The sequence below is a fragment of the Chelonia mydas genome, chromosome 2, assembly GCF_015237465.2.
Source record: "Chelonia mydas isolate rCheMyd1 chromosome 2, rCheMyd1.pri.v2, whole genome shotgun sequence".
In the NCBI taxonomy this organism is placed as follows: Eukaryota; Metazoa; Chordata; order Testudines; family Cheloniidae; genus Chelonia; species Chelonia mydas.
The window spans coordinates 113891174-113915805 of record NC_057850.1 but is presented as its reverse complement, the minus strand read 5'-3'; the positions used below and the strand labels follow the sequence as shown (position 1 = coordinate 113915805).

General features: G+C 43.1%; 1 protein-coding gene across 6 annotated transcripts in view; it reads left to right on the top strand.

Moving 5' to 3' along the window:
* The window catches only part of RIOK1 (RIO kinase 1), a 29993-nt gene extending 5766 nt beyond the window's left edge, over positions 1-24227 (top strand). For all 6 annotated transcript variants that reach the window (XM_037893187.2, XM_043540144.1, XM_007064243.4 and 3 more), the window contains 14 exons: positions 233-302; positions 2242-2284; positions 3054-3146; positions 4603-4715; positions 4843-4923; positions 8634-8720; positions 9402-9539; positions 10488-10591; positions 13801-13907; positions 15252-15317; positions 16746-16865; positions 18493-18546; positions 19707-19856; positions 21282-24227. In XM_037893187.2, the coding sequence (XP_037749115.1) occupies positions 233-302; positions 2242-2284; positions 3054-3146; positions 4603-4715; positions 4843-4923; positions 8634-8720; positions 9402-9539; positions 10488-10591; positions 13801-13907; positions 15252-15317; positions 16746-16865; positions 18493-18546; positions 19707-19856; positions 21282-21392 (1337 nt within the window). In that variant the 3' untranslated portion in view covers positions 21393-24227. The remainder of the gene's footprint in view (positions 1-232; positions 303-2241; positions 2285-3053; positions 3147-4602; positions 4716-4842; positions 4924-8633; positions 8721-9401; positions 9540-10487; positions 10592-13800; positions 13908-15251; positions 15318-16745; positions 16866-18492; positions 18547-19706; positions 19857-21281) is intronic.
* The last annotated feature ends 405 nt before the right edge of the window (positions 24228-24632 follow it).

Here is a 24632-nt window from a genome sequence, read left to right as displayed (position 1 = left end):
AGGGCAGTAGCCCCTGATGCTCCTCTGTAATCCTGGAGTGGGCCTCAGACCCACAGAGGAGAATGCTGCTACTAGTGCACATGTTTTGAAAACCTGATCATCTTGTTACAAGTATTTCTTTATGTGCCTTGAATGTGTGTGATATGTCTACTGGCAGCAGAAATGTAGCTGCAGTTTTGTGTGTGGAAAACTGCTTTGATCGTCACATCTTTTTCTTTAATGTATTTTTCAGATAGGTTGAATCTTGCTGACTCTGTTATAAACAAAGTCACAGAAAAGTCTAGGCAAAAGGAAGCAGATATGTAAGTACTTCGGGTGGCTGTATTTCTGTTGATTTATTGAAAACTCTTATGCCCTCAAATTGTTTTCTACTATGAGCTGCAACTTGATCTATGATGCTGAATAAACTAGAAATTAGAGAACGTAAACATTCTGTCTGCTGATTGTATTTTGGATTGGGCTGTCCAGGGATTAAAAAAATTCATCATGATTAATCTTGTGATTAAAAAAAATTTAATTGCGATTAATCGCACTGTTAAACAATAGAATATAATTTATTTAAATATTTTTGGATGTTTTCTACATTTTAAAATATATTTCAATTACAACACAGAATACAAAGTGTACAGTGCTCCCTTTATATTTTTTTATTACAAGTATTTGCACTGTAAAAAACAAAACAAAAAAACAAACCCCAAGTACTATAGTGCAATCTCTTTATCATGAAAGTTGAACTTACAAATGTAGACTTATGTACAAAAAACCTGCATTCAAAAATAAAACAATGTAAAAGTTTAGAGCCTGCAAGTCCACTCAGTCCTACTTCTTGTTCAGCCAATCGCTCAGACAAACACGTTTGTTTACATTTGCAGGAGATAATGCTGCCCACTTCTTGTTTATAGTTTCACCTGAAAGAGAGAGCTGGTGTTCTCGTGGCACTGTTGTAGCCGGCGTCGCAAGATATTTAGGTGCCAGATGCGCTAAAGATTCATATGTCCCTTCGTGCTTCAACCACCATTGCAGGGGACGTGCGTCCATTCTGATGACAGGTTCTGTTCGATAATGATCCAAAGCAGTGCGGACCAACACATGTTCATTTTCATTATCTGAGTTAGATGCCACCAGCAGAAGGTTGATTTTCTTTTTTGGTGATTCGGGTTCTGTAGTTTCCGCATCGGAGTGTTGGTCTTTTAAGACGTCTGAAAGCATGCTCCACACCTTGTCGCTCTCAGATTTTGGAAGGCACTTCAGATTCTTAAACCTTGGGTTGAGTGCTGTAGCTATCTTCAGAAATCTCACATTGGTACCTTCTTTGTGTTTTGTCAGATCTGCAATGCAAGTGTTCTTAAAATGAACAACATGTGCTGGGTCATCATCCAAGTCTGCTATAACATGAAATATATGGCAGAATGTGGGTAAAACAGAGCAGGGGATGTACAATTCTCCCCCTCAAAGAGTTCAGTCAAAAATTTAATTAATGCTTTTTTTTTTTTTAAACAAGCGTCATCAGCATGGAAGCATGTCCTCTGGAATGGTGGCCAAAGCATGAAGTGGCATACGAATGTTTAGCATATCTGGCACGTAAATACCTTGCAGTGCCGGCTACAAAAGTGCCATGCGCATGCCTGTTCTCGCTTTCTGGTGACGCTGTAAATAAGAAGAGGGCAGCATTATCTCCTGTAAATGTAAACAAACTTGTTGGTCTTAGCGATTGGACGAACAAGAAGTAGGATTGAGTGGACCGGTAGGCTCTGAAGTTTTACACCGTTTTGTTTTTGAGTGCAGTTACGTAACAAAAAAAAAAAAATTCTACATTTGTAAGTTGCACTTTCATGACAAAGATTGCACTACAATACTTGTATGAGGTGAATTGAAAAATACTATTTCTTTTGTTTATCATTTTTACAGTGAAAATTTTGGAATTAACATTTTCCCCATAAAATGGGATGATTTGCTGAACAGTCACTAAAGTCATTGCCAGGCCTTGATCCTGCTTTCTTTGAAGTCTGAGGCAAATATAATTAATTTCAGTGGCTGTGGGATTAGCCAATAAGGCAGAAAACGCTGCTGGTACTTTGCCAGCAAAGGAATCCCATTTTAATGTAATGATGCTTCCTCTTTTCTCTCCCTTCCTTGCCTAATTATCTTCTTGAGCACTCATTCTGGAAAAATTATTGGCGGAGCTATGGATGTTCTTCCTGAGTAGACCATGTCATGCTGTTATATTTTCATTTCCACTAGGTATCGAGTCAAAGATAAATCAGACAGAGCAACAGTGGAACAGGTAAGTCTTAAATATATCAAACTGTTTGTTAAAAGGCTTATTTTCATTTGAATCACTAACCAGAGGTAAAATCCTAGCTTTGTTGGTGTCAATGGCAAAACGTTCATTGACTTCAGTGGGTCAGGGTTTCACCCCATGTTTTTCTTGTCTTTCTGAAAAAGACTGCTTTATAGAAATTGTGTCTGCTTTCACAGCTGGTTTGGAGAACATTGTGGTGCTGAGTATTATGATTTGCTGTTGTATTCAACTGGGATTTTGTTGATAGACATAGAATTTCATTTTAGCTTTACTCAAAAGTGGAATTTTCCATGGAAAAGATGAAATGGTCCTTTTTTTTTAATCCACACATTTTTGCTTCTAAAACTAGTATGATACATTAAAGGCCTGTATACCACAAGGACCACCGTGTGCTATTGTGAATGCCTGGCACATTTTAAGATAGCTGAGTTCTAATGCACTTTTTTTCTTGGTACTGTGGATGGGAAATCACTCCTTTATTAGCATTAGCCTAAGGATGCATGTCAAATATTATAAATCACTGATTAGGAGTTACATACAAGTCACAAACACATTTTCCTCTAATATTTTAAAGATAATTCCAAAATTATAGAAGAAACAGAATACTATCCAGATAGAATTTTGAATGGCTTGGTCCACTAAGATGCTGTGGTTCTGTGGGTTCTTCAATTCAAGATGGATTAGTTTAATAATATTTTCAGTAAACTGGATAAAGTGATTTTGCTTATTTTTTTTTCTAATTTCCCATGAGGTATTGGATCCAAGAACACGAATGATCCTGTTCAAGATGCTAACTAGAGGTGTCATATCAGAGATAAATGGCTGCATCAGCACAGGAAAAGAAGTGAGTTTCATTCCAACTGGCATGCTACAGACTTTCTTTGCAAACTGAAAGGAAGTCGACTCTGCTAAAAGGGAAATAGTAATTATTTATTATCTCTGGCATTAAATTAATTTTCTTGTGTTTGTCAAGAAGTTAATTTATTTACTGTAAAGTGAGACATCTGTTACTTTGAATTTCATCATATATCAATAGCGAAGCTACTGAACTCTGTTTAATAATCAAAATATGGAGCACCATTTAAATTCCACTTAGACCATAAGCGGTCTTGAGGATTTGAGTGGTATGTAGGCCTCATGCTGACACTCGGCACAGAGGCTAGTTTCACTCTCACAGCCAAAGGCTGGTCTCATTGAAGTAACAGGCAAAACTCCATTGACTTCAGTGGAACCAGTATTTGGCTCTGAAGATCTGACCCTGCAGACCCCTGCTTATCATATGTACAGTCCTCACTCATGCAGTTAGTTCCATTGAAGTCAACGTGACCACACTCAGGAGTGCAGAGCATCAGTGAGAGTTGAGGGTGCTTGGCACCTCTTTGGATCAGGCTCCTCTCTAGTTGTCTGTAATGGACATCCCAGCCATTATTGTGACGTTCTACTGCATGTATGCATTTTAGAGCTTTATACACACACTAATATCTTTGTATGGTTTTAGATCCCAATCCTGCAAAATATTCCCAGTGGTTGGATCCCTGGGCCTGTGCGAAATCCTGTTGACTTCAGTGGGGGCCACCCCTGTTGTGTCCAGGGGTCTCTAGGATTGAGGCATGTAACAACATTGCCACCACCTTATATCTTGGGGTGTCCCTGCAGCACCCAGCCTCAGTTTCTCTCTTCTCAGGGCTCCTTAAAAAATTCCACACAGTCCCAAGATACTCAAAAACAGGGTTCCCCTTCTGTGGTCCAATTTATTAAGTCCTTATACAGTTACCCATAGTTCCCACCCTGCCATTACACTCCTTTAGTTCTATTTGGACTGGCAATAAAGTCTGTCAAAACAAGTGTAATTCAGAACAAAACCATCTTAACAGTCCTTCCTCCAGGGCATTTCTGATGGAGTGCAGTTTTCCCACCTTTCTCCAGGGCTTGGAAGCCCAGACATACCACCAGAAAGCGTGCAAACAGCCTTCCCCTGCGGTCTCAGGGTCTCCAGCAGGAGCTGTCTTGCTTTCTGCAGCTGCGCAGGCTCAGATCTCTGTCTTACCCAAAGTCTCTCCCTTCTCTACACCAGAGGCCTGATTGGGTCACCTCTCTGCAAAGGAGAGTTAGCTGTGTCATAGGTGGGATTCAGACCCATTTCCCTTTAAAGGATTAGCCACCCTGTGACAAAGCCCAAAGGTTTAATTTCTCTCCTAAAAAATGGTGTTCTTGACAGTATTTGATACATGAGCAAACTTCTCAGTACTTAAACTATTCCCAGAACATTAATATTGTTTCTCTTACCTTCACACCTATAGGCTAATGTCTATCACGCCAGTACAGTGAATGGAGAGAACAGAGCAATAAAGATTTATAAAACCTCTATTTTGATGTTTAAAGATCGGGATAAGTATGTGAGTGGGGAATTCAGGTGAGTTGAAGTTCTTTTCTTTAATGACAGCAAACCTCTAACTGTGCGTTTACCTACAGATTGCTCTTAATTTTTGTCACAAATATTCTATAAATGTTTAAGTCTCTGTGGTGTGCTTGTTTTTAAGATTTCGTCATGGATATTGTAAAGGAAACCCGAGGAAAATGGTGAAGACATGGGCAGAAAAAGAGATGAGGAATTTAATAAGGTGATTTTTATGTTTAACTTTGGTGCAGACATGACTTGTGCATTCCATTGCTGGTGGGAATGAATGTAAGTGTGTGCTGGCTGCTGCTCAGTGTCCGCTGTGTGGTATCTGTGTGGAAAATTGGTGGGATGAGATATCACGGCCTTCAGGGCTGTCACCAATTCCCCACCTGCTTATTTGGGGGCGTTGTTCATTCATACGCTGTTAATAAGGAACGTTGAAAAGATTTCCCCAATACTGCTAAGCAGCAAGATTCCCAGCCTGATGTGTCTAAGGTGTTTCTTCTGCATTAACAGTACTTGGGCAGACTGCCGCACCCACGCACAGCCTCAGTGATCTGAGCAGGCTCCACACAAACACAGCTATCCCCCCGTCCACTGTCCATGCAGGATCAGGGTCTACATCGCACCAGCTTTTGTATTGTCTCTGTTCCTAAAACACTACTTTATTTTTTCTATATTAGGCTAAATATTTCCATTTACACTTAAGTTCCCCATCTTAGTGTGCATGGATTGTACGATGGGCCAAATCCTGCAATCCTTATTCAGATGAGATTCCCAATGGAATCGGACAATCAGGATCTGGCACATGACATTAAGCTTTGAAATCCACCCTGTCTTTGTGTCATGCTGTGACTAGCTCATTCATACTGTAGCCACCTATTAGTTAGACTTCGATGGAAAGCCCTAAATTGCATTTCCCCAAACAAATCTGTTTTTAATGCACAACCCTATTGTGATGTTTTTAAGTGACAGGCAGGCAGTGACATCGCTACAGAGCTCACTATGTCACCTCGTTCCCTCACAAACACGGTGAACAGGAGAGGTGGCAGAACCATGTTTTTTTGCACTTCACACAAGAGATCCCGCAGGGCAGAGGAGCAATTGTTCATCACTGCAGTCTGGCCCTCTAGGAGAGGAAAGAGCAGAGATGCTGCAGGATGACTGTTTATCCTTGCCAGGGTCTGCAGAAGTGTGAGCCCCTCATGGTCACTGGGATCAGAGGTGCTGATGCATTTAAGGGTCTGATCCAAAGCCCGTGAAGGTGAATGGAAAGACTCCTATTGGTTTTAATGGGTTTTGGGTCAAGCCTCAAAAGAATCAGCACGGATGTGATTGTTGTTCATCACCATGTTGACATCAATGAAGACCAGTGCCTGTCCCATAAACAGGGCAGAAACCAGACTGCCTGGGAGCCAGGGAATCTGAAGACTCTGGGTGTTGCCAAGGCTGTCTGGTTAAAACCTTCCCCAGAATAGTAGAGTGAGAAACAAGGAGATCACAGGAGATATTGTCAGTGTCTTGGGTGATTCTCCAGCAAGGGTCAAACAATTACTTTTTTGAGTGATTCTGGCACCCTGCCCTCCCCAGGGAGGCATCAGTCACCGCTTCCTTTTACAGATCCACTGTCTTCCCACTAGATTTAGTGTGGGATTTTTGAAAAGTGTCTAAGTGAGTTAGGAGCAAAAGTCTCATTAACTTTTCAATAGGCCTTGTTCTCCTCACTCAAGGATCTTTGAAAAATCTTTGATGAGGGATATGGATCTAAATCTCCAGCATTTCCTCACCTGCACAATGTGAAACCTGTTGAAACTCAAGGAGAGACGACGACGTGGCCTCCTTCCACTAGGATCAGTGGTTTCTGCGTGTGTTGTGGGGTCTCAGGGAGGAGAGAATCAGGCAAGCTAGAGAGCTAGCCAATAAACTGGTGCCAGCTGGGGGTGGATCATTTGATGGTAGCTGTTCTGTTGAGCTCCTGCTTGTCCCAGGTGCCCCCACAGGTACAAAAGGTGGGTTCTGATTTTAATCTGCTTCAGATCCGGTCCTCAGTTATGGAGGAACAAGATGTTTGGAACCTGATCTCCCATATAATCCCCCATGACTCATAGTGTCACTCACAAAGCCGCGATAGAGGGTGGGAGTCTTTAGTGCTGTCTGTTTCAGGAGTGAAACAGCAGAGAATTCCATCCACTGCACCAATGTACCTCCCAGGACTGGGGAACAACCCACGGGAGACAGCCCTCCAACACACACACACACAAGGGAGTTTTATTATCCCCTCTCTCAACCTATGACAGCCATGACAGGGAATAATTGTAAGGCTCTGCCTGCATGCTGATCGTTCTTCCTCTTCAAGTCCCCTCCTCCTCCTTGGCATGATTCCATGGCACAGTCTCTTGGGGTCCTCCTTCCTTGCACTGCTTGGTGTGGTGCCTTGGGGTCCTTATTCCTCTTCCTGCCCAAGCCCCAGCTCTGGGATTCCATTCCATGCCTTCTGCCTTTTCAGCTGGATACAGGAGTCCTCCTCATGCCCTGCCCTCTCAAACAGCTGCTGTGTCCCAGATCCTGGCTGGGGGAATGGATCCACTTATGTCCCACACCCACCATTGAAAATGATGTCAGAACATGGTCAGTTTCCCCACGTAGATGGGGAGCCAGAAGTGCAAAGTATTATTTATTCCCTGTTGAAACACTGTGACCTTTGCTGACCCAACCGCATCAAACTCTATGGTAGAACACTGACTGATGGGCGCATTGCTTTCCACTAATGGGCAGTGTTAATGCCATTTTATTGCAAGGTAAAGTCGGTCCCCACTGCACAGACCCTCCTAACATCCCCACCCTTCCATCGGGGAAGAGAGTGGAGCTGCAAAGGACACCTGGGACAGGGGAGACCGTTGCCTTTGCAGAGTATCAGTTACACAGTCACCATCTCAGGGAATCTTTTATTATTTCATCTTTTTGTGGGGAAAAAAATCACAGTGATGTCAACAACTCGTGACCAGTTGTTGCTAATGGAGGCATCTGTCTGTCTGGGGAGGGCAAGGTGGGATAAGGATGAAACTCTTGGTCAGCAACAGACAGACTGGCTGATGCAGCTGGATAGTGGGAGCTGGGGTGTATGGGGCAATTTAGCTTAACAAAAATATATATAATTAAGGGTATATCTACAGGGTGCAGCAGTGCACTGCAGGGGTGTGATTTCTAAAGCACACCAATCTGTGGCACACTAATTGGTCCATGTAGATCCTGCTGGTGCACACTAAAAGTTCTCTAGTGTGCTTTAATGTAGCTGTGTTTAAAGTGTGCTATGGAACTTTTAGTGCTAACCAGCAGGGTCTATACGGACCAATTAGTGTGCAATACGACAGTGCGCTTCAGAACTCGCAGCCCCATAGCGTGCATTGCCACAGCGTGGACAACACTGGACATTTATGACATACCTTCTCACATTCCAAGTGGTTAATGCAGGACTCAATGCCACTCAGTTTGGGGGCCCTCTCAAACAGTGGGCCGGGCCAAACTGCCCTTCAACCTGGACAAGGGGCTTAGGGGGTCAAAGCATGACAGTCCTGCAAAAGCCAGGACTGTCAGGAGGTCTGATTTATGGTCTTATGATTAAGACACCAGACTGGGACTCAGGAGGTGTGGGCTCACTTTTCAGGTTTGCCACAGACTTCCTGTTCAACCTTAGACCTTCTCTCTGTGTCCATTTCCCATCTGTAAAATGGGGATAATGATACTTCTCTTTGTATATTTAGAATGTAAGCCCTTTGGGACAGGGACTGTCTGTTACTCTGTACAGCACCTACAACAGAGGGGTTCCAAACTTAATTGGTGTCCCTCGGCACTACCCTAATACAAATTATAATAATAGATTGCATTTATTTTTTTATAGGTAGTTATGGGTTTTTTGTTGTAATGTTACAGGTTGAATACAGCACAAATACCTTGCCCAGAGCCAATTATGCTAAGAAGTCATGTACTTGTCATGAGTTTTATTGGTAAAGATGACATGTAAGTATCCTCAGAAAATCAATGAGAACTTCTTTATTGATAGGCTTGAACAAAGGTGAATTAAAAAAAAAATCTGTTGAATTTGCTTAGTTGATAGCAGAGGCTGGTGATTAATTGAGTACATTGCTCTGGCTGTATAAATGAGATGTAAAATATCAAGATCCCTCCCAGCTCCTGGTGCAGAGGGTCTGCCTGATTCCAAAGCCTTATCCATGCAAGGAATGAGCAAATAGTCTGCATTAGCTAGAAATTAAGGCCCCAGTTCTGTAACTGGATCTGCATGGGCCTTTTTATACTTCATAGAATACGGATGGTGAGGATTATATGTTCTAGAAATTTAAAATAAACTTCAAAGCTCAGGTCGTGATGTGTTAATGCTCTAGTTGGAAAGTTCATTAGCGATGCCCACAAGTGTTAATTCAGCATTTTGTAATGTAAATATTTAATATTTATAATGTTGTGGTCTAGTTCTTCAGCTGGTATAAAACATAGTTCCACTTTCTACAGTGGCGCAATAAATATTTATATTAGCTGTGGAGCTGGTCAAGTGTTTGAGTAAATCACTGAGGTCTTTCCATTTACTGAATTAAAAGGGATCAAGTGTTGTGGTGAAGGGACTATACAGCTGGTGTAAAATGGGAGAATTTATTCTGGTTTTTGTTGTTTTTTTTTAAATCCAAGGCCTGCTCCTCTGTTGAAAAACGCTCAGTTATCTGACTCAAAAGCCCGGGAGTTGTATCTACAGATCATACAGTACATGAGAAGAATGTACCAGGATGCCAAACTTGTTCATGCAGATCTCAGTGAATTTAATATGCTGTATGTTTTTAAACCTTGCTCTGTATTTTAACATCTAAAATGTAGGCATTGGTGGCTTCTCACATAATATGTAGAGCTATGCAGTACACCTCTACCCCGCTATAACGCGGTCCTCGGGAGCCAAAAAATCTTACCGCGTTATATCGAACTTGCTTTGGCCTCGAGCATTTCCATTATTCATAGTCACTTCCTGCCCCCTGACTGACCCCTCAGAACCCCCGACCCATCCAACTGCCCCGACCCCTATCCACACCCCTGCCCCTGACAGGCCCCCCGGAACTCCCATGCCCTATCCAACACCCCCGCCCCCAGAACCTCTGGATCATCCAACCCCCCCCCTCCTTGTCCCCTGACCGCCCCCCGAGACCCTCTGCCCCTTATCCAACCCCTCAGCCCCGGCCCGGCACGCTTAACACGCCGCTCAGAGCAGCGTGTCGGAGGCTGACGCGCTGATCCACTGGAGTGCGCAGCCCCGCCCCCCAGAGCGCTGCTTTACCGCGTTATATCCGAATTCGTGTTATATCGGGTCGCGTTATATTGGGGTAGAGGTGTACTAATATGCTCCTATGGGAGGGCAGTATCTTCCTTTCATCTCTGCTTTGTAATTTACCTGATTATTATACAGATTTCATCCCAAATCTCTCTCAGATAATTTAGCTTGCAAAATACTTCCCTGAATAGGTTATTCAATGAGGTTTTTTTTCATCAGCTGATGAATAAACAAGTAAGCTATTTTAATTCATTGTTGTAAAATTGCTTGTTGTGTTCACCAGGATTGTTCTCTCAAATAACGTGCAATAGTATAAGTGAAAACAACTATTATATGGAACGTGTTCCTAGCAAAACTTTAGTGTCAGGCCCCCAAAACTTGAATCATTTTCTCAAATGGTGGGATTTAAAAAAATAAAATAAAATAAAAAATCTGCTTTTCCCTTGCTGCATCTCTAGATACCACAGTGGAGAGGTGTACATCATTGATGTGTCTCAGTCGGTGGAGCATGACCACCCACATGCATTAGAATTCCTGCGGAAGGACTGTGCCAATATCAATGGTGAGTGGGCAGTAGTTCAACTCCTTCTAATAGCTCATTCCTTTAGGAAGGTTAACTGTGTACTTCCTTGTATTCCTCAGACTGACGTTGTATGTAGAACAGGATGGAGTTAGTTAAAATGCACATCATCTTAGGATGTGTATAAGTTTCGTTAGGAAGCCAACAAACTACGCTACGCTAAGTACAGCCAAAGTAGAGTAGGTCACACAAATTCAGTTACATCTGAGCTTATGTTCTCGGCTAGTCTAAGGAAAACCGAGTTCACACAATTTCTTATATTACAACAAAGGAAATATCTACCTGCTGTTACAGCAGAGAACATACAGACTACAGATCTGTTTTGTTCAGTGATTACAAATCAAGTACAGAACTTGTTAGTCAACAAGAAGTTACTCTTGGTTTGATCACATTAGTCCTTGCACCTGTGCAAAGCAGGTTACAGGTTTGGGGCCCTTGGTGATCTGTTGTTAAAGGACTATACTAACATTTTATATCTAGTTCAGCAAGATGCAGTGAGCACCCTCAATCAGTATTTTATTTAAAAATATTGAAATCATTGTCTTCATAGCAGAGGTATGGACAACGCTGGTCTGCATTTTGCTCTGGGCGGCAAGAAATCGGTGTCTCTTTGTAAACATTGTCTTCCTTACTGAAATCTTTATTTAAGAAAAAGGAAAAATCCATAAAACAGAACTCACATTTTGATGTCACATATTGCTTGAGAGCCAGTGAACTAGTAATGTCTTATCCCTCTTGCGTTCCATGGGTTTGTGAATATTTCCTCCTATTATCTGTAATCTCTCTTCTCTGCATTGTTCAGCTTGCTTTCTCTAAGTGCCACGTGACTTTGGAAGTTTCTTGGGCTGCTCTTTGTCATCCCAGTTCTCTGCTCTATCACTTCCACACTGGTGTTTACTTTGTCTACTATAGAACTTGCAAGATTATTTCTCCATGAGCATTACAGTGATCTTAGATGCCATGTGTTCTGTCCCTGGGCTCTGAGAGCCACCTGGGCTGTTTCCAGGCTTACCTTTTGTTCTGTCTTTCTAATTCATTTCTCAGGGATGCTATGTTGGTTTATCCACAGAGAACATTAGCATTAGAGACTATTCAGCTAAATATCCCATGGAGTGCCTTTGGTGTTTACTTGAATATGGAACCTTATTTTCTCTGTCAACCTTCAGATTTAGTTAGGATTGGTATCTTAAGCCAGCTGGGTGTGAGTATCAAAGAATGGCCATTAGCCTAAGACAGGGGTCGGCAACCTATGGCATGCGTGCCAAAGACGGCACGCAAGCCGATTTTTAATGGCACGCTACTGCCTGCCGTGTCCCAGCCGCTGGCCTCGCTCAGCCAGCTGCCGAACCCAGGCCGGCAGTGGGCTGAGCGGGGCTGGTGGCCGGGACCCCAGCGGGCAACAGTGTGCCATTACAAACCCTGCCTGTCCTGGCCTGCTCTTCTACACACACTCACTGCTGCGTGGCCCCCCCCCCGCCCCCCCCCCCACACAATAAAGCTTGGTTCTGTCGGCTGCTGCTGCAGGGCAGGCAAGCTCCCCTCTCCCTCCCTGCTGCAATCAGCTGATGGCCCTCGCAGGGGTGGGGGAGAAGTGGAGCCACAGCGGGCTCGCTGCTCCAGGAGGAGGCGGAGAAGAGGTGGGGAAGGGGTCTTGGGGAAGGGGGTTGGAATCAGGGCATATCCCCTCCAGCCCCATGTCTTGAGCAGCTCTGGGCAGGGGGCTGGGGAGCACCCTCAGGACCCTAGCCCACACCCCCAGCCCTCTGCCCTGACCCCTACACCCCCTCACACACACCCCAGCCCTGACCCCTGCACTCCCCCATGACCCCAGCCCTGACTCCAGCACCCCCCACACATGCCCCTAGCCCTCTGCCCTGACTCTTGCACCTCCCACATTCCCACCCCCACCCTGAGCACCAAATGAGAGCTCCTGCACCCCTTGTACCAAATGGGAGCTGGCCAGGTAAGCACTCCACACCCAAACCTGCTGCCCAAACCCTGAGCCCCCTCCCTCATTCTAGCTCCTGGCCAAACCCTACACCCCAACCCCCAGCCTGCTCCTTCACCCCCAGCCCTGTGCTCAGTGCACTCCCACCCTCCGCTCAGTGCAGAGAGAGAGGAAGAGAATGGGCTTGAACCAGGGAGAAGGTAGGTACCCACTCTATGTGGGCAGGGCCGGGATCCCAGACCGGCAGCGGGCTGAGCGGGGCCAGCAGCCGGGACCCTGGCTGGCAGGAGCTGGTGGACGGAACCCCAAACCGGCAATGAGTTGAGCGGCAGCGGGCTGAGCCACTCAGCCCACTGCTGGTCTGGGGTTCCAGCTGTTGGCCCCGCTCAGCCCGCTGCCAGTCTGGGGTTCTGGCTGCCGGCCCCTTGCCAGCCAGGGCCCCACTCGGCCTGCTGCCGGCCTAGGTGAACGGAACCCCAGGCTGGCAGCAGGCTGAGCGGGCCGGAGGCGTAAGATCAGCATTTTAATTTAATTTTAAATGAAGCTTCTTAAACTTTTTTGAAAACCTTGATTACTTTACATACAACAATAGTTTAGTTATATAATATATAGACTTACAGAGAGAGACCTTCTAAAAAAGTTAAAATGTATTACTGGCACGCGAAACCTTAAATTAAAGTGAATAAATGAAGACTCGGCACACTTCTGAAAGGTTGCCGACCCCTGGCCTAAGATGTGCACCATATTGTCCCCCTATGAATGAAATTTAAATAGATCTTAACTGTACCTCAGGGAACACCTTTGATTCTCATCTGTAGAAATTCCAGAACTGCAAATTTCACTGATTGACATCTGCAAAGTTTAATCTCAATGTACTGCAGCTGCTTGATCCTTTATGAAGCCTTCCCTTCCACCCTCCTGCTTTTCGCTTGTTTCCTGGTTGCATTTGGCTTTCACTGAAGTCTATTGGACTTTTGCCCTTAACTTCAATAGGAACGGGGATTGGGCTTTGAATTTGCGTGCTTCATTCAGCATTTGTTGTATCTGAAAGGTGGGCAACTTGGGCTTTGGGTGACCAAGAGTTTTCTGATAACCACACCTGGTGGGATTCTGCAAACCTTGTAGGGAAGTTCCTCAATTCATAGAATCATTATTCTGTATTTACTGTCACTTCAGTGGTGTAGAAGCATAAAGTGAACTTGAATCATGCTATCTTTGTTTTTTTTCCCCTGCTTCCTGGCAGACTTTTTCAGGAAGTACAGTGTTGCGGTGATGACTGTCAGAGAGCTCTTTGAGTTTATTACAGATCCTTCTATCACAAGCAACAACTTGGATGCTTATCTCTCAAAGGTCAGACTTGAAGTTCCTGCTTATGTAAGAAGATTTAAGGAGTAAAATAAGATCTGGTTCAAGCTCATCTGTCCTGTTTATCCCACAACGATGCTTCTGCAGTAAAGATTGTGCATTGTATAATGAGGCAGCAATTTAAAAAAATATATAGAAATGTTTTAACATCAATACATGTAAGCCGTGGGAACTTATCCACACCTCCCTGCCATGTTTGTGTGGGGTGGGGCGTATGAGCGGGACGAGTGAGGTGGACTTGGGGGTAAATGGGTTTGAGTGGAATGAGGGAGGCTTACACCCCACCCTAAAATACCCAGCATCACCAGCTAAATGCTGATTGGTCCAGAAGATGAAAGGAACCTTCCTATTCTAGGAGGAGGGGGGTATGCAGGCTCTAGGCCCCACACCTGGAATACTTCAGGCTGGTCTCAGTTATCCACCACTGCTCTCTTCCCGTTCCCTCTGTGTCTGTTGAGTCTTGTTCTGACTCAAGCAGGGGTGCGTTTAAAGTCAGCTGGGATTCAGTTGTTGCCCCTTGGGATGCTAGTGAATAGATGATCACTTTCCAGCCCCCTAGATCTAGCAGTCCCTTCGGTGTGTCATCAGCCCCAGCAACCACGTTGCATTCTCCTTTACCAATTAGCTGTTGCGGTAAATCCCAGCTCGGGTAATCAAAGCAACAACGATGGTGAAGGATCAAATTAAGACTCCCGTATCCTGACCTCAGCCATGTTGGGAATGGGGTGACAGGAGACATTATTTCTGCCCCAACCTGGAACGCTGGGTAGTGGGCAAGTGCTTCCAAGCAGCCCATAAACACTTGCACAGCTTTTCGGTATTTGCCGGTACACTGGGCTGGAGGGAGTAGGACATGGCTACAATACTCCCACCTTGCTCATGCATGCTTCTCTGGCTATTCAGTGCTGCTGGCAGCAACTCTGCATCTGCGAAGTGTGGCAGCCTCCGGTGTGAGAGCGTGAGCAGCAGACAGAGGCTCCCTGTGCCCTGTTATCCCACACTGGTGTAGGGACAGCCATTATTTGGCTCTGTGTTTGGATTGGCAGGAGTGGAGGGAAAGTTTTTTTGCTCTCATTAAGTAGATCAGTAGCCAGGAGTGGGATTTAAGTGGGTGTGCCCTGCAGAAGTGTTCAGCACCGTTAGGGGTCACTAAAGGCATTGTGGTATGAAAAGCTGGAGTGTTTTACATGAGCGAGAGAGAACAGTTTCCCAGCAAATGGAGTGGAGGTGGGGAAATATAGGTAGGAACAGCTAGATGAATTATTATCCCGCATGAGGGACTGGATTGTGAAGAGTGATGATTTTGTATTGCATTTCATATTGCTGTAGGTGATGGAAATAGCAACCCAAAGAACAGAGGAAGAAAGGTCCAGTCAAGATAACGTGGATGAGGAGGTGAGGATCTTTTTCCTCTGCCAGGAGGGAATCTTTGCAGTATCCCTTTTGAAGACTTTTTGAAATGTTCTCTTTGATACCCTGATCCACAGAATGTTACATTTAATATACTGATACATCCTGAGCTAAGTGGAGAAGCTTTCAGATAGTAAATGGTTCTTTAAATGATATCTAAACGCTTCTCATGATATCTTCTTTGCAATCTCTGGTCAGCATCACCTGTGTCATTAGGATGTTTTCTAGACCAACATGCTTGGCTATAACTGGTCTTGAACTTAGACATTACAAGGGACCCAGCTAGCAACGAAGGGGAAATCTTTGAGCTTCTGCAAATATGGCTGAAAGAATAATGTGCTAAAATGAGGATTCATACAGTGTTAAGATGTGAATAGTTTTTGCCCCCGGTTGTTCATATTGACTGAAAAACAATTCCAGCTCCCTCTCCGAGATTCTGATTTGGGTCTTCTAATTATGGTAATGTTTTTCTCTGCTTATTTCTGATGCAGCAGTAGCCAACATAGGTCTGTTTTCTTTGCATCATTGAGGATGTGTGGTTCACTGACAGTATTGTTTAGCATGGGAGCATAAGACAAAATCACTGTCTTGATTTAATTCTTTTAACTTGTCAGCAGCAAAGTGATGGATTGCAATAAAACCTGAATTTAGTATATTGAGGGGCATTTTGTACCAGATAAGAACTTTTAAAATAGGTCACTCTTTGTCCCTTAGCTAACTGCTGATGTGTTTATAAACCAGAGGCCCAGTCTGTGAGGTGCACAGTGCCTTCTGTGAGGTCCTGAGCACCCTCAGCTCCCACTGAAGGCAATAGAACTTCATGTATGTCCATCTGTGTTGTTGAATTCAGTGGGTGCTCAGCACCTCAGAGGAGAGGGCCTAACCTCGTTACATACTTTATATTGTTGCAAGCTGATCTTGTGTAAGGAGATCCACTATTGTAATTTACATGAAGTTTTTGTTTTTATATAATTTAAGTGGACCTGTACTGTGAGAGGAAGGGTGATCTAGTAGTTAAGGCACTGACCTGGGACTCGGGACATCAATGGGTTCAATTCCCTACTCTGCCACAAACTTCCTATGTGACATTTTAAATAAACCCCTTAAAATTCAAACAAATTAATGGTGAGGACGGGGCAATGTATGGAGGTGGTCGTAAGGAGGCCAATAGTTATCATGCTATCAAGACCTTAATTATAAAATCTTAAGATGTTGTTATGGGTGAGCTCCATAGTGTAGGACCCACCACAACAAAGAGACAATCTGCTGCTGGCCAAAGACAGTGAGGTGAGATCTCTAAATTATGGGTGTTGTCTGATCACAGACACCCATCAGGATGATTCTTAAGGAAGAGGCCTATAATCAGGACTAGACGTAAATCAATCTGCATGTTGTTTCATTTCACTCTGTTAGGTATTTAAGAAAGCTTACATCCCTCGAACCCTGACCGAAGTTAAAAACTACGAGAGGGATGTAGATGTCATGATGAAATTGAAGGAAGAGGACATGGCATTAAACGTGCAGCAGGATAATGTAAGTAGACTTCCCAAAACATTACAAACAACTTGAGTTGGCAGAGAAGGACAATCCAAGGCGGTACCATTAGCTGTGGATTCTCGTGGAAGAACCACCAATGGGGTTTGTTTTGAAGTATTGGTGAATCCAGGTTCTATAGCAATATACCATCAAAAATGTCAAGAATGAATGCATTCAAAAGACACACTAGCATGTCAGGGATCAGTTGCAAACAATCACATCCTCTTTCTGAGTGGATGTGCAGTAGCTCTCAAATCAACTTGACATTCAGTTTCAGCTATGCATGGACTAAACTTCATATATTGTGGGGGGAAAGACCAAATTAATCTCTGGTGTAAATTCATTGATCTTAGTTATATCTCAGCCCAGGGATCTCACCTCTGACTTGTTTTTACAGAATTAAAATGCTGCCACATCCCTTTGAAATTAATTTTATATTATTTTTTGCGCTTGCCTAGAAGCGTAAGGTGGAAATACATAAGATGGTGCCAGGAGTCTAGTAATAGGAATCACTGAACTTTTATTTTTCCATCATTCATTGTCTTGTTGGAAACTCTAGATATTTTCCGATTTTCCAGAGTAAAGCTAAAACTCTACTATAGGCAGGTGCTCATCCATCAACCTTACTTCAGTAGAGCTGTATAACAGGTATACACATACCACTCACCATCAGGCCCTTGTTAGATGCCTCTGTTACTCCATGAACAGTGCAGATCTTGCTCAAGGTCTGAGAAGTCAATTTACTGACGTGTTACAAAATGTAGAGACTGAGTGCTTAAAACCTATGTTATGCACAGTTGCAGATTCTAGCTCAGAAAAACAAGGCTTTCCAAACAGATCCCCTCTCGAGTGACAAAAGAACATAATTAAAAACACCTGGATAGCTGAAGATTCTAATAAGTGAAAATTAGGGAGATGATTTAAGTAAAGAAGTCAATCACAATATTCCCTTTGTGGTGTTTTTTTTGTTTTTTGTTTTTAAAAAGTGCCATCAATGCATTGTAGCATATTGGCTGTGTACATGCGTTGAAACAGTATTATTTGTCCCTTTTCTAGATGATCTTCCCATTCTGGGTAGTGCGAAGAAAAAGCCAAATCACCAGATTGCTTGCAAAATATAGACAGTGTAGTCTATAAGGGCAGCATATCTCTGTCCCCCACCCTTCTTCTGTTCTGTCATTTTAGACTGCGAACTCTGTGGGGTGGGGTTCTGTCTTTCTGTGTGTTTGTGCAGTGTCTAACACATTTGTACACTACTGCCGTATATATGATAGTGCTAGTGAGCTGATAATAAGACAAACCTTCTAAGACTTTACAGGAGAGAGCTGTGCCTTCTCCCTCTCAGCTCTTCCGTGTACATGTTGTGAGGTTTCTCCATACGAAAGATTCACAGGGAACAGACTCTGATCTCAAAAAATGGAGGTCAGGCCTAGGGAATCTCTAGTTTCTAAAACCTGATGTGCAAAATCTACCGTCTGTGCACAGAGAGCTCTGTGGGTGGTACTGGAAAACAGGCACATCTGGTACAGTCAGCCACCTGTTTTCTCTGGTTGGCAGGTTGAAAATGATAGTTTTGCAGCTAGATGTTTTTGGGTAATTGATTTTCATTTATCCCGGTGTATAGATTCTCTACCAGACAGTGACAGGACTGAAGAAGGACTTGTCAGGTGTTCAGAAGGTAAGATGGCCTGTTAAGTTTTTCTTCTATAGTGAATTTCATTGTTCATAAAGGTGCTTGAGAAGTATTAAATGAGGCCCGGTCTTGCATTTAGTTCCATGCAGGCAGCTCCCTGATTTCAGAAGGGCTGACTGCAGGTTCTTTCAGCACAGAGGCAGTTGCAAGATCAGGCGCTAAGATCGCATCTTTACACCACTGTGTACCTGCATACCATGTGCTGCAGTATATGGAATTACTTTGCATTACTCAGCCAGTGCTGGAGTAACTCGGGAACAAAAATACTCAAGGAGCCACCAGATGGTCAGTATAGGAAGATACAACATATGGCCAGATCTACATTTAGGAGGGGGGGGCGGAGATTTCCCAGTGCAGAAAACTTTACTTTATATAGAATACTACATTTTCACAAGTGTTATGTTTTGTGTGGCTTGTGCTGTAATTGTTGTACATAGAGCATTTATGCAGAATAGGGCATTGTACTAACTAATGGAAATGTTGCAATACAGTACTTTAAAAACACACTGATTAGTACAGCATGTTTATCCAGTCTGTAAGTGATTGCAGATATCCTGCTACAGTAGGAGCCAGGTTGGGGTTTTTCATTTTTTGAAAACCATGCTTAAACAGCACTAGGCAGACCCCGTCTACAATGCAAATATAACCATGTCAAGCGACCGGGTTATAACATGTTTGTTCCCCAGTATGATTAAAGTACAGGGCTGTTTTGCATTGTAGATGCCTGACTGTTACTGCTAGAGCCCATGTGGGTCACTGCTAAAACTGGCTTTGGTATGATTCTTTAAAAAAACCAAGGTGTGCTGTATACCACAGACCTGAATAGTACTTTAACTCTGTGTGGTGGGGAGGTAGCGGTGCAACTGTTTTGTAAGCAAGTCCCCAACAAGCTGTATTTCCATTGTTTACTGTACCCTTTGTTTTTAATGTGGATTAATTTTGTTTCATTCTCTTTTTTGTAATTTTAATACCAGTGTCGAGAGGCACATTGATTGTGAAGAACTGGATAAACACAAATTAGCTGAAGGCTTTCTTTCTAGGAGGCTCTACCACTTAAATGCTACATCTTTTTTTTTTTTTTTTTTTTTTTTTAAATGTTCCACTGACTTTTGGTTAGGGACAAAATCCTTCTGTGTTTCCTTTAGGTCCCTGCACTCCTTGAAAAAAAAGAAGAGGAGATGGAATCAGATTCAGAAGATGGGGGCAGTTCTGATGACTCTGACTCAGGCTGTAAAGAACAGGGAGAGCCACTGCATGCCAAAGATCAACCGACTGATGCTGACATGGACAAAAAGGTTAGCTGGCCAGGAAGTCATGCACTTTCCCCTCTCTGCTCCAGGGAACTACTCAAGTGACAAATATATCTATTTTTCTACATATCTACTGATCAGTGAGAACAAAAACGCTTTTAATTTATTCTTTTAAGTATTTTAGTTAAGAGAAATGAGAGCAGAGCTTGAATGTCCCCAATGAAGTGTTGTTTGAAGTGCTCTCTTGGGTTTTGCTAATGTAATTTCTATAGAGTAACATTTAACCTACACTTACCCACCCACCCCCAAGCCAGAATACATAAGCTTTGTGTGGGGAACTCCACCTGAGATGTGGGGAACAGAATCCGATGTGAACAGGGCACAGCACAATTCTACAGCGTGTTTTCTAGCTCTTGGGCTGGAAGAGGGGCCATGACCTTTTTCCACTTTATATAATTGTGGACCCAGTGGCTATGGCCCCAGCTGCATCCATAGGGGTTTATGTAGAGCAGGGGTGTGAAGCCCAGCTCTGCCTGAGCACTAGGTATAGAATCTTCCTGAGTGTCAGCTCTGTGGCTTTCTGAACCCTGCACAGTGGATCCACTCCAGTGGGTCAGAGACCTTAGCAAATTTCACAGAGTGTCCCTACCCTTCAGCAGCATTCCAGGCGCTGCATGAATGGAAAACTCCGTGCAGTTCAAAAGGATTAAAGTGTCATCGAAGATGAGATAATTAAAATTGAGCCTAAAGATCTGAACTACAGTGGCCGTGCCATGGTGAAATTCTTGGGGCTAGGATTGTAAAATGGAGAGTGGTTGGCCGCTTCTGACCATCATTCCTTGTCCTCTTTTGTAGGATGGGATGTTACTTAATCGCATTGTATTGGTCAGATCCCAGTTTGAATTGTATTCTGTTTAGCTAAATTGCACCTGCTGTTTCAGTGAGATAAAATGGCATTCACCATCTGCCTTAAATTGCTGCACAGTGTTGTGGTATCGAATCCCCTCCCTTCAGCTCCGATGATGATCAAGTTGCTGCGTGCTGAACTCCTAGCAGGCGATGGATTGGTCTCTCTTGGCAGTCCATGAAAGTGTTCATTGCAGTAGTCCAGCCTGGATATTGGAAAGCCCTGCATCAGATTCCTATTACAGTTTGTGTTGAGTGGAGTTTACAAATTAAATAGTATGAGTTCTCATCCCCTTTGTAATCTGCTATGTTCGGCAGCTGCTCCCACCATAACTTCCTGGCTTCAAACGCCTCTGAAATTTGGAAACTGGATTTTGTGGCTCAGTCTCATCTCTAGAAATGTGGAGTTCATTTAATTTCCTAATACAGCATTTGAAAGCCTGGGCCAAAATTGCTTAACTTCTGTCCTCCACCTTTTCTAACAGTAACATATCACGTGTTAGGAACCTGCTCACAATCACTCTGGATCATTCTTGTAAATGAAGTGTTGTTCACTTTTTATAGGAAAGGAAAAAGATGGTTAAAGAAGCCCAAAGAGAGAAGAGAAAAAACAAAATCCCAAAGCACGTAAAGAAGCGAAAAGAGAAGACAGCAAAAATGAAAAAAGGCAAATAACATGGCTTTGATCTTGGGGGCAGGGTTAGCTGTTGCTGACTATTGGTCTCCATCAGTTATTTTTGCTACAAAATATTCTATTTATGTAAATATAGATTTCACCGTGATGGTGGATTGTTAACAATCTTGTGATTGACTGGACGCCGCGTATACCATTGCTTTTTTGATGGAGAAGATTGACTCGTGTGCCTGTGTAAAAATGTGCAAAGCCTTTAGCCCTCAACATAGGTGGCCATTCTCCCACTTCTTGGACTGCCAAGAAGGCGGCGCTTTTTATGGTTTTCATCCAACACAGAAAAAAGAGAAGCACGTACTTGTTTCTCTCTTTAAAAAACAAAGGAAAATCCCAACAGCAGCATGGACGTTGAGTTATACTTTATCATGGTCAGTGTTTTCACATGGCGGGGCAATACAGGTGCACAAGTCCTTATGTAGGTGCACATATAAGCATTTGCTCTCACGGAACACCAGTGGCAAAACTGCCATCGGCTGCAATGGAAGTAGGACTAAACATGAGTGATTTTTTTTTTTTGAGAGGTGCTAAATTCCCTAAATTGACTACAATTCCCGCCGGAGTCAATGGGAGCGATGAGTGATCAGCACCTCTGCAAATCAGGCCGCTGATTTAGGTGCCTAAATATGGGTTTAGGTGCCTGACTTGAAGTACCCAAGTTTTGAAAATATTGGTGTAGCTGTTTAAATGCTTCACCTTAAAACTCTTTCCCCCATCTACGATGCTTCTCATACGGTTGATGTCAATTGGCTGCAAGCTGTTGAGAGGTGGTAATTGTAGTTAAGCTTCTAATAATTCTTCTGTGTCAGTTCCATACCTGTTGCTTCTGTGTTTCAATGCTCATTGGGTATTCCAGTGGTAAAATTTAACATGCAGATGTTTCCATTTTGAGTGAGAACATCTGTACTGAGGTCATCACATAAGACTGCAGCTTCACATCGTTATGGCTTTGGATCCGCTTATGGAAGCAGAACTTTGTTATATTTGTTGTCTGGAATATATTTCAGAATATAAGCATAATGTTTCGTGACTGGCATACTTCTGAAATGGGTTTTATTCAGATTTAGTATAAATCTAAAAAGCTTCAGTATGATGCTTATTTAATTATAAGCTGCTTTTGTTCTCCCCAATGGCTAAAGGAATAGCACAGATATAAGTGGTTGGTTCTAACAAGGGTGCTTTGTACTTTTTTTAATCAGTAGATAATGCTAACAATTAAAATGAAAAAGCAGCCATATTTCATTTCACTGTGTATGAATAAGATCATGATCATCACATTGGTTTGACATTTGATCAGGTGTTAAAACTGGTATTATTTTTACCATCCAGAGCTTGATCTGCAAGGTGCTGAGTGCCCTCCGCTCCTACTCCCATTAGAAAATTTAGGCCCTTGCTTCTCTGAGTCAAAGTGACACTAGTGATTTTGGGTACTTAACTTGAGACACTGTAAAGGAGCCTGATATTTAGAAATTGCTGAGCACCTGTCCTCTGAAAATCAGACCCCTCTAAGGCACCTCACATGGGACACTCAAAATCACTAGTCACTTCTGAAAAGGTAGGCCAAAATGCTTAGTAGTATGCAAGAGGATTAAACATGCAGAATATGAATATCCACAGTTACACTGTCTAGGATAAAAATTAAGGGATGCTTTATCCCCATGCTTCAGGATGTAAGCCAACCACTGGACTTAAGAAACTTTCCCCTGTGGGCATGTTGTTGCATATTAGTTGTTCATTAGTTGGTTTTTTAAATACCTTCCTCTACTCGTAGGAATCCAGCACTCTCCACTGTTGGAGAGAAGTGGATATTGGATTTACATGGCCTGATGCGGTGTGGCAATTGCTGTGATACTGCAATTCTAAACAACATATTTGTATTCTTTGGTCAAGCCTTGCAAAATTCAGCTCATTTATAAAGACGGTACTGGGCCAGGTATTGGCATGCTGCTTCTCTCACACATTAGATATACGCTCTGTTTATGTAACTGTTGCGCAGCTTTGGAAGGTGGAGAAGTGCAGATGAGTTCTCCATGGTGAAGCCAGTAAATCCAGTTTTGCACATAAGGAGATGTTGACAGGAAGGTTTTTAGCTGCGCTGAAATATTTTGATGAAAGAATGCAAAACTAGCTCTGACACGCCTCTGTTATACTTGTATCAGTCACTTATTCAAGAGTAACACCTAAGATACTGCAAGATACAGTCTCTGAGAAGCAGAAGCCCACACTTTCCAAGACCCCTTGGCCTGCCCTGTAATTTTTCAGCCACAGTCAACTGAATGCATTCACATGCATGTGCAAAGGGTAGACGTGGACCTCTTAACTATCTGATTTGTGGGTACATTGGAGGTAAAAATGAAATTCAGGCATTTGTACCTGAAAAATTGATTGTGGATGCAAAATTGTGGATGTGAAATACTGTGCAGACTGCAGCTGACTTCCCCTTCCCTGCCCATTCCTGATCAGCAGAGCCTGAACCTTACAGGGCAGCTGCAGAGAGAATTTAATAGTAACAGAAAAAAGGGAAGCATGCTAGGGAGTCCACACTCCGATCTTCCACCCCCACCACTTGTCTCACTCCCCTCTGCTCAGAAATGGGAAGGAAGGAAGAACCAGGCCCTTAGTTGCTTAGATGTAATAGTGATAGGGGGCTCATAAAGTACTTAGATTATTTTTTTGTAATTGATTAAAAGAAAATTGATACCATGATAAATAGTTCAGTATATATTTTAAAAATAAAACAAAGGATCCCTGTACTGTTAACTTCTTGGGGTGTTTTGCTTTGTTAAAATTAATAAATGTATAACATTTTTTCTAAAAGCTCAGATAGTTTTATTTGTTCATTTGTTTTGTTTCTTCTTTCTTTTAAAGCAGTGGTTCTCAAACTTTTTTTTTTCGCGGACCACTTGAAAATTGCTGAGGGTCTCAGCTTAATGATCTTTCCAAATGTTGTTTGTACCATTAGCTAACTATCGTAAAGCGCTTTGGATAAAACCGTTTATATATATAAAAAACTTAATAATTAACTTTTTTTTGTTCTACAAATAAAAGCACACAACTCATATTTTAATATCAGTAGTCTTACCTTTTAATGCGATGGATGTGCCCTCTCTCCCCCGCCGTGGCAGCCCCCAAGCTGGGGCTGGGAGGGAGGGGGCGTCTCTCTCCGACACCCACAACCCTGGAGCTGGGGAAAGTCGCCTGTTTCTCTGGCTGCCGCAGGCCTGCAC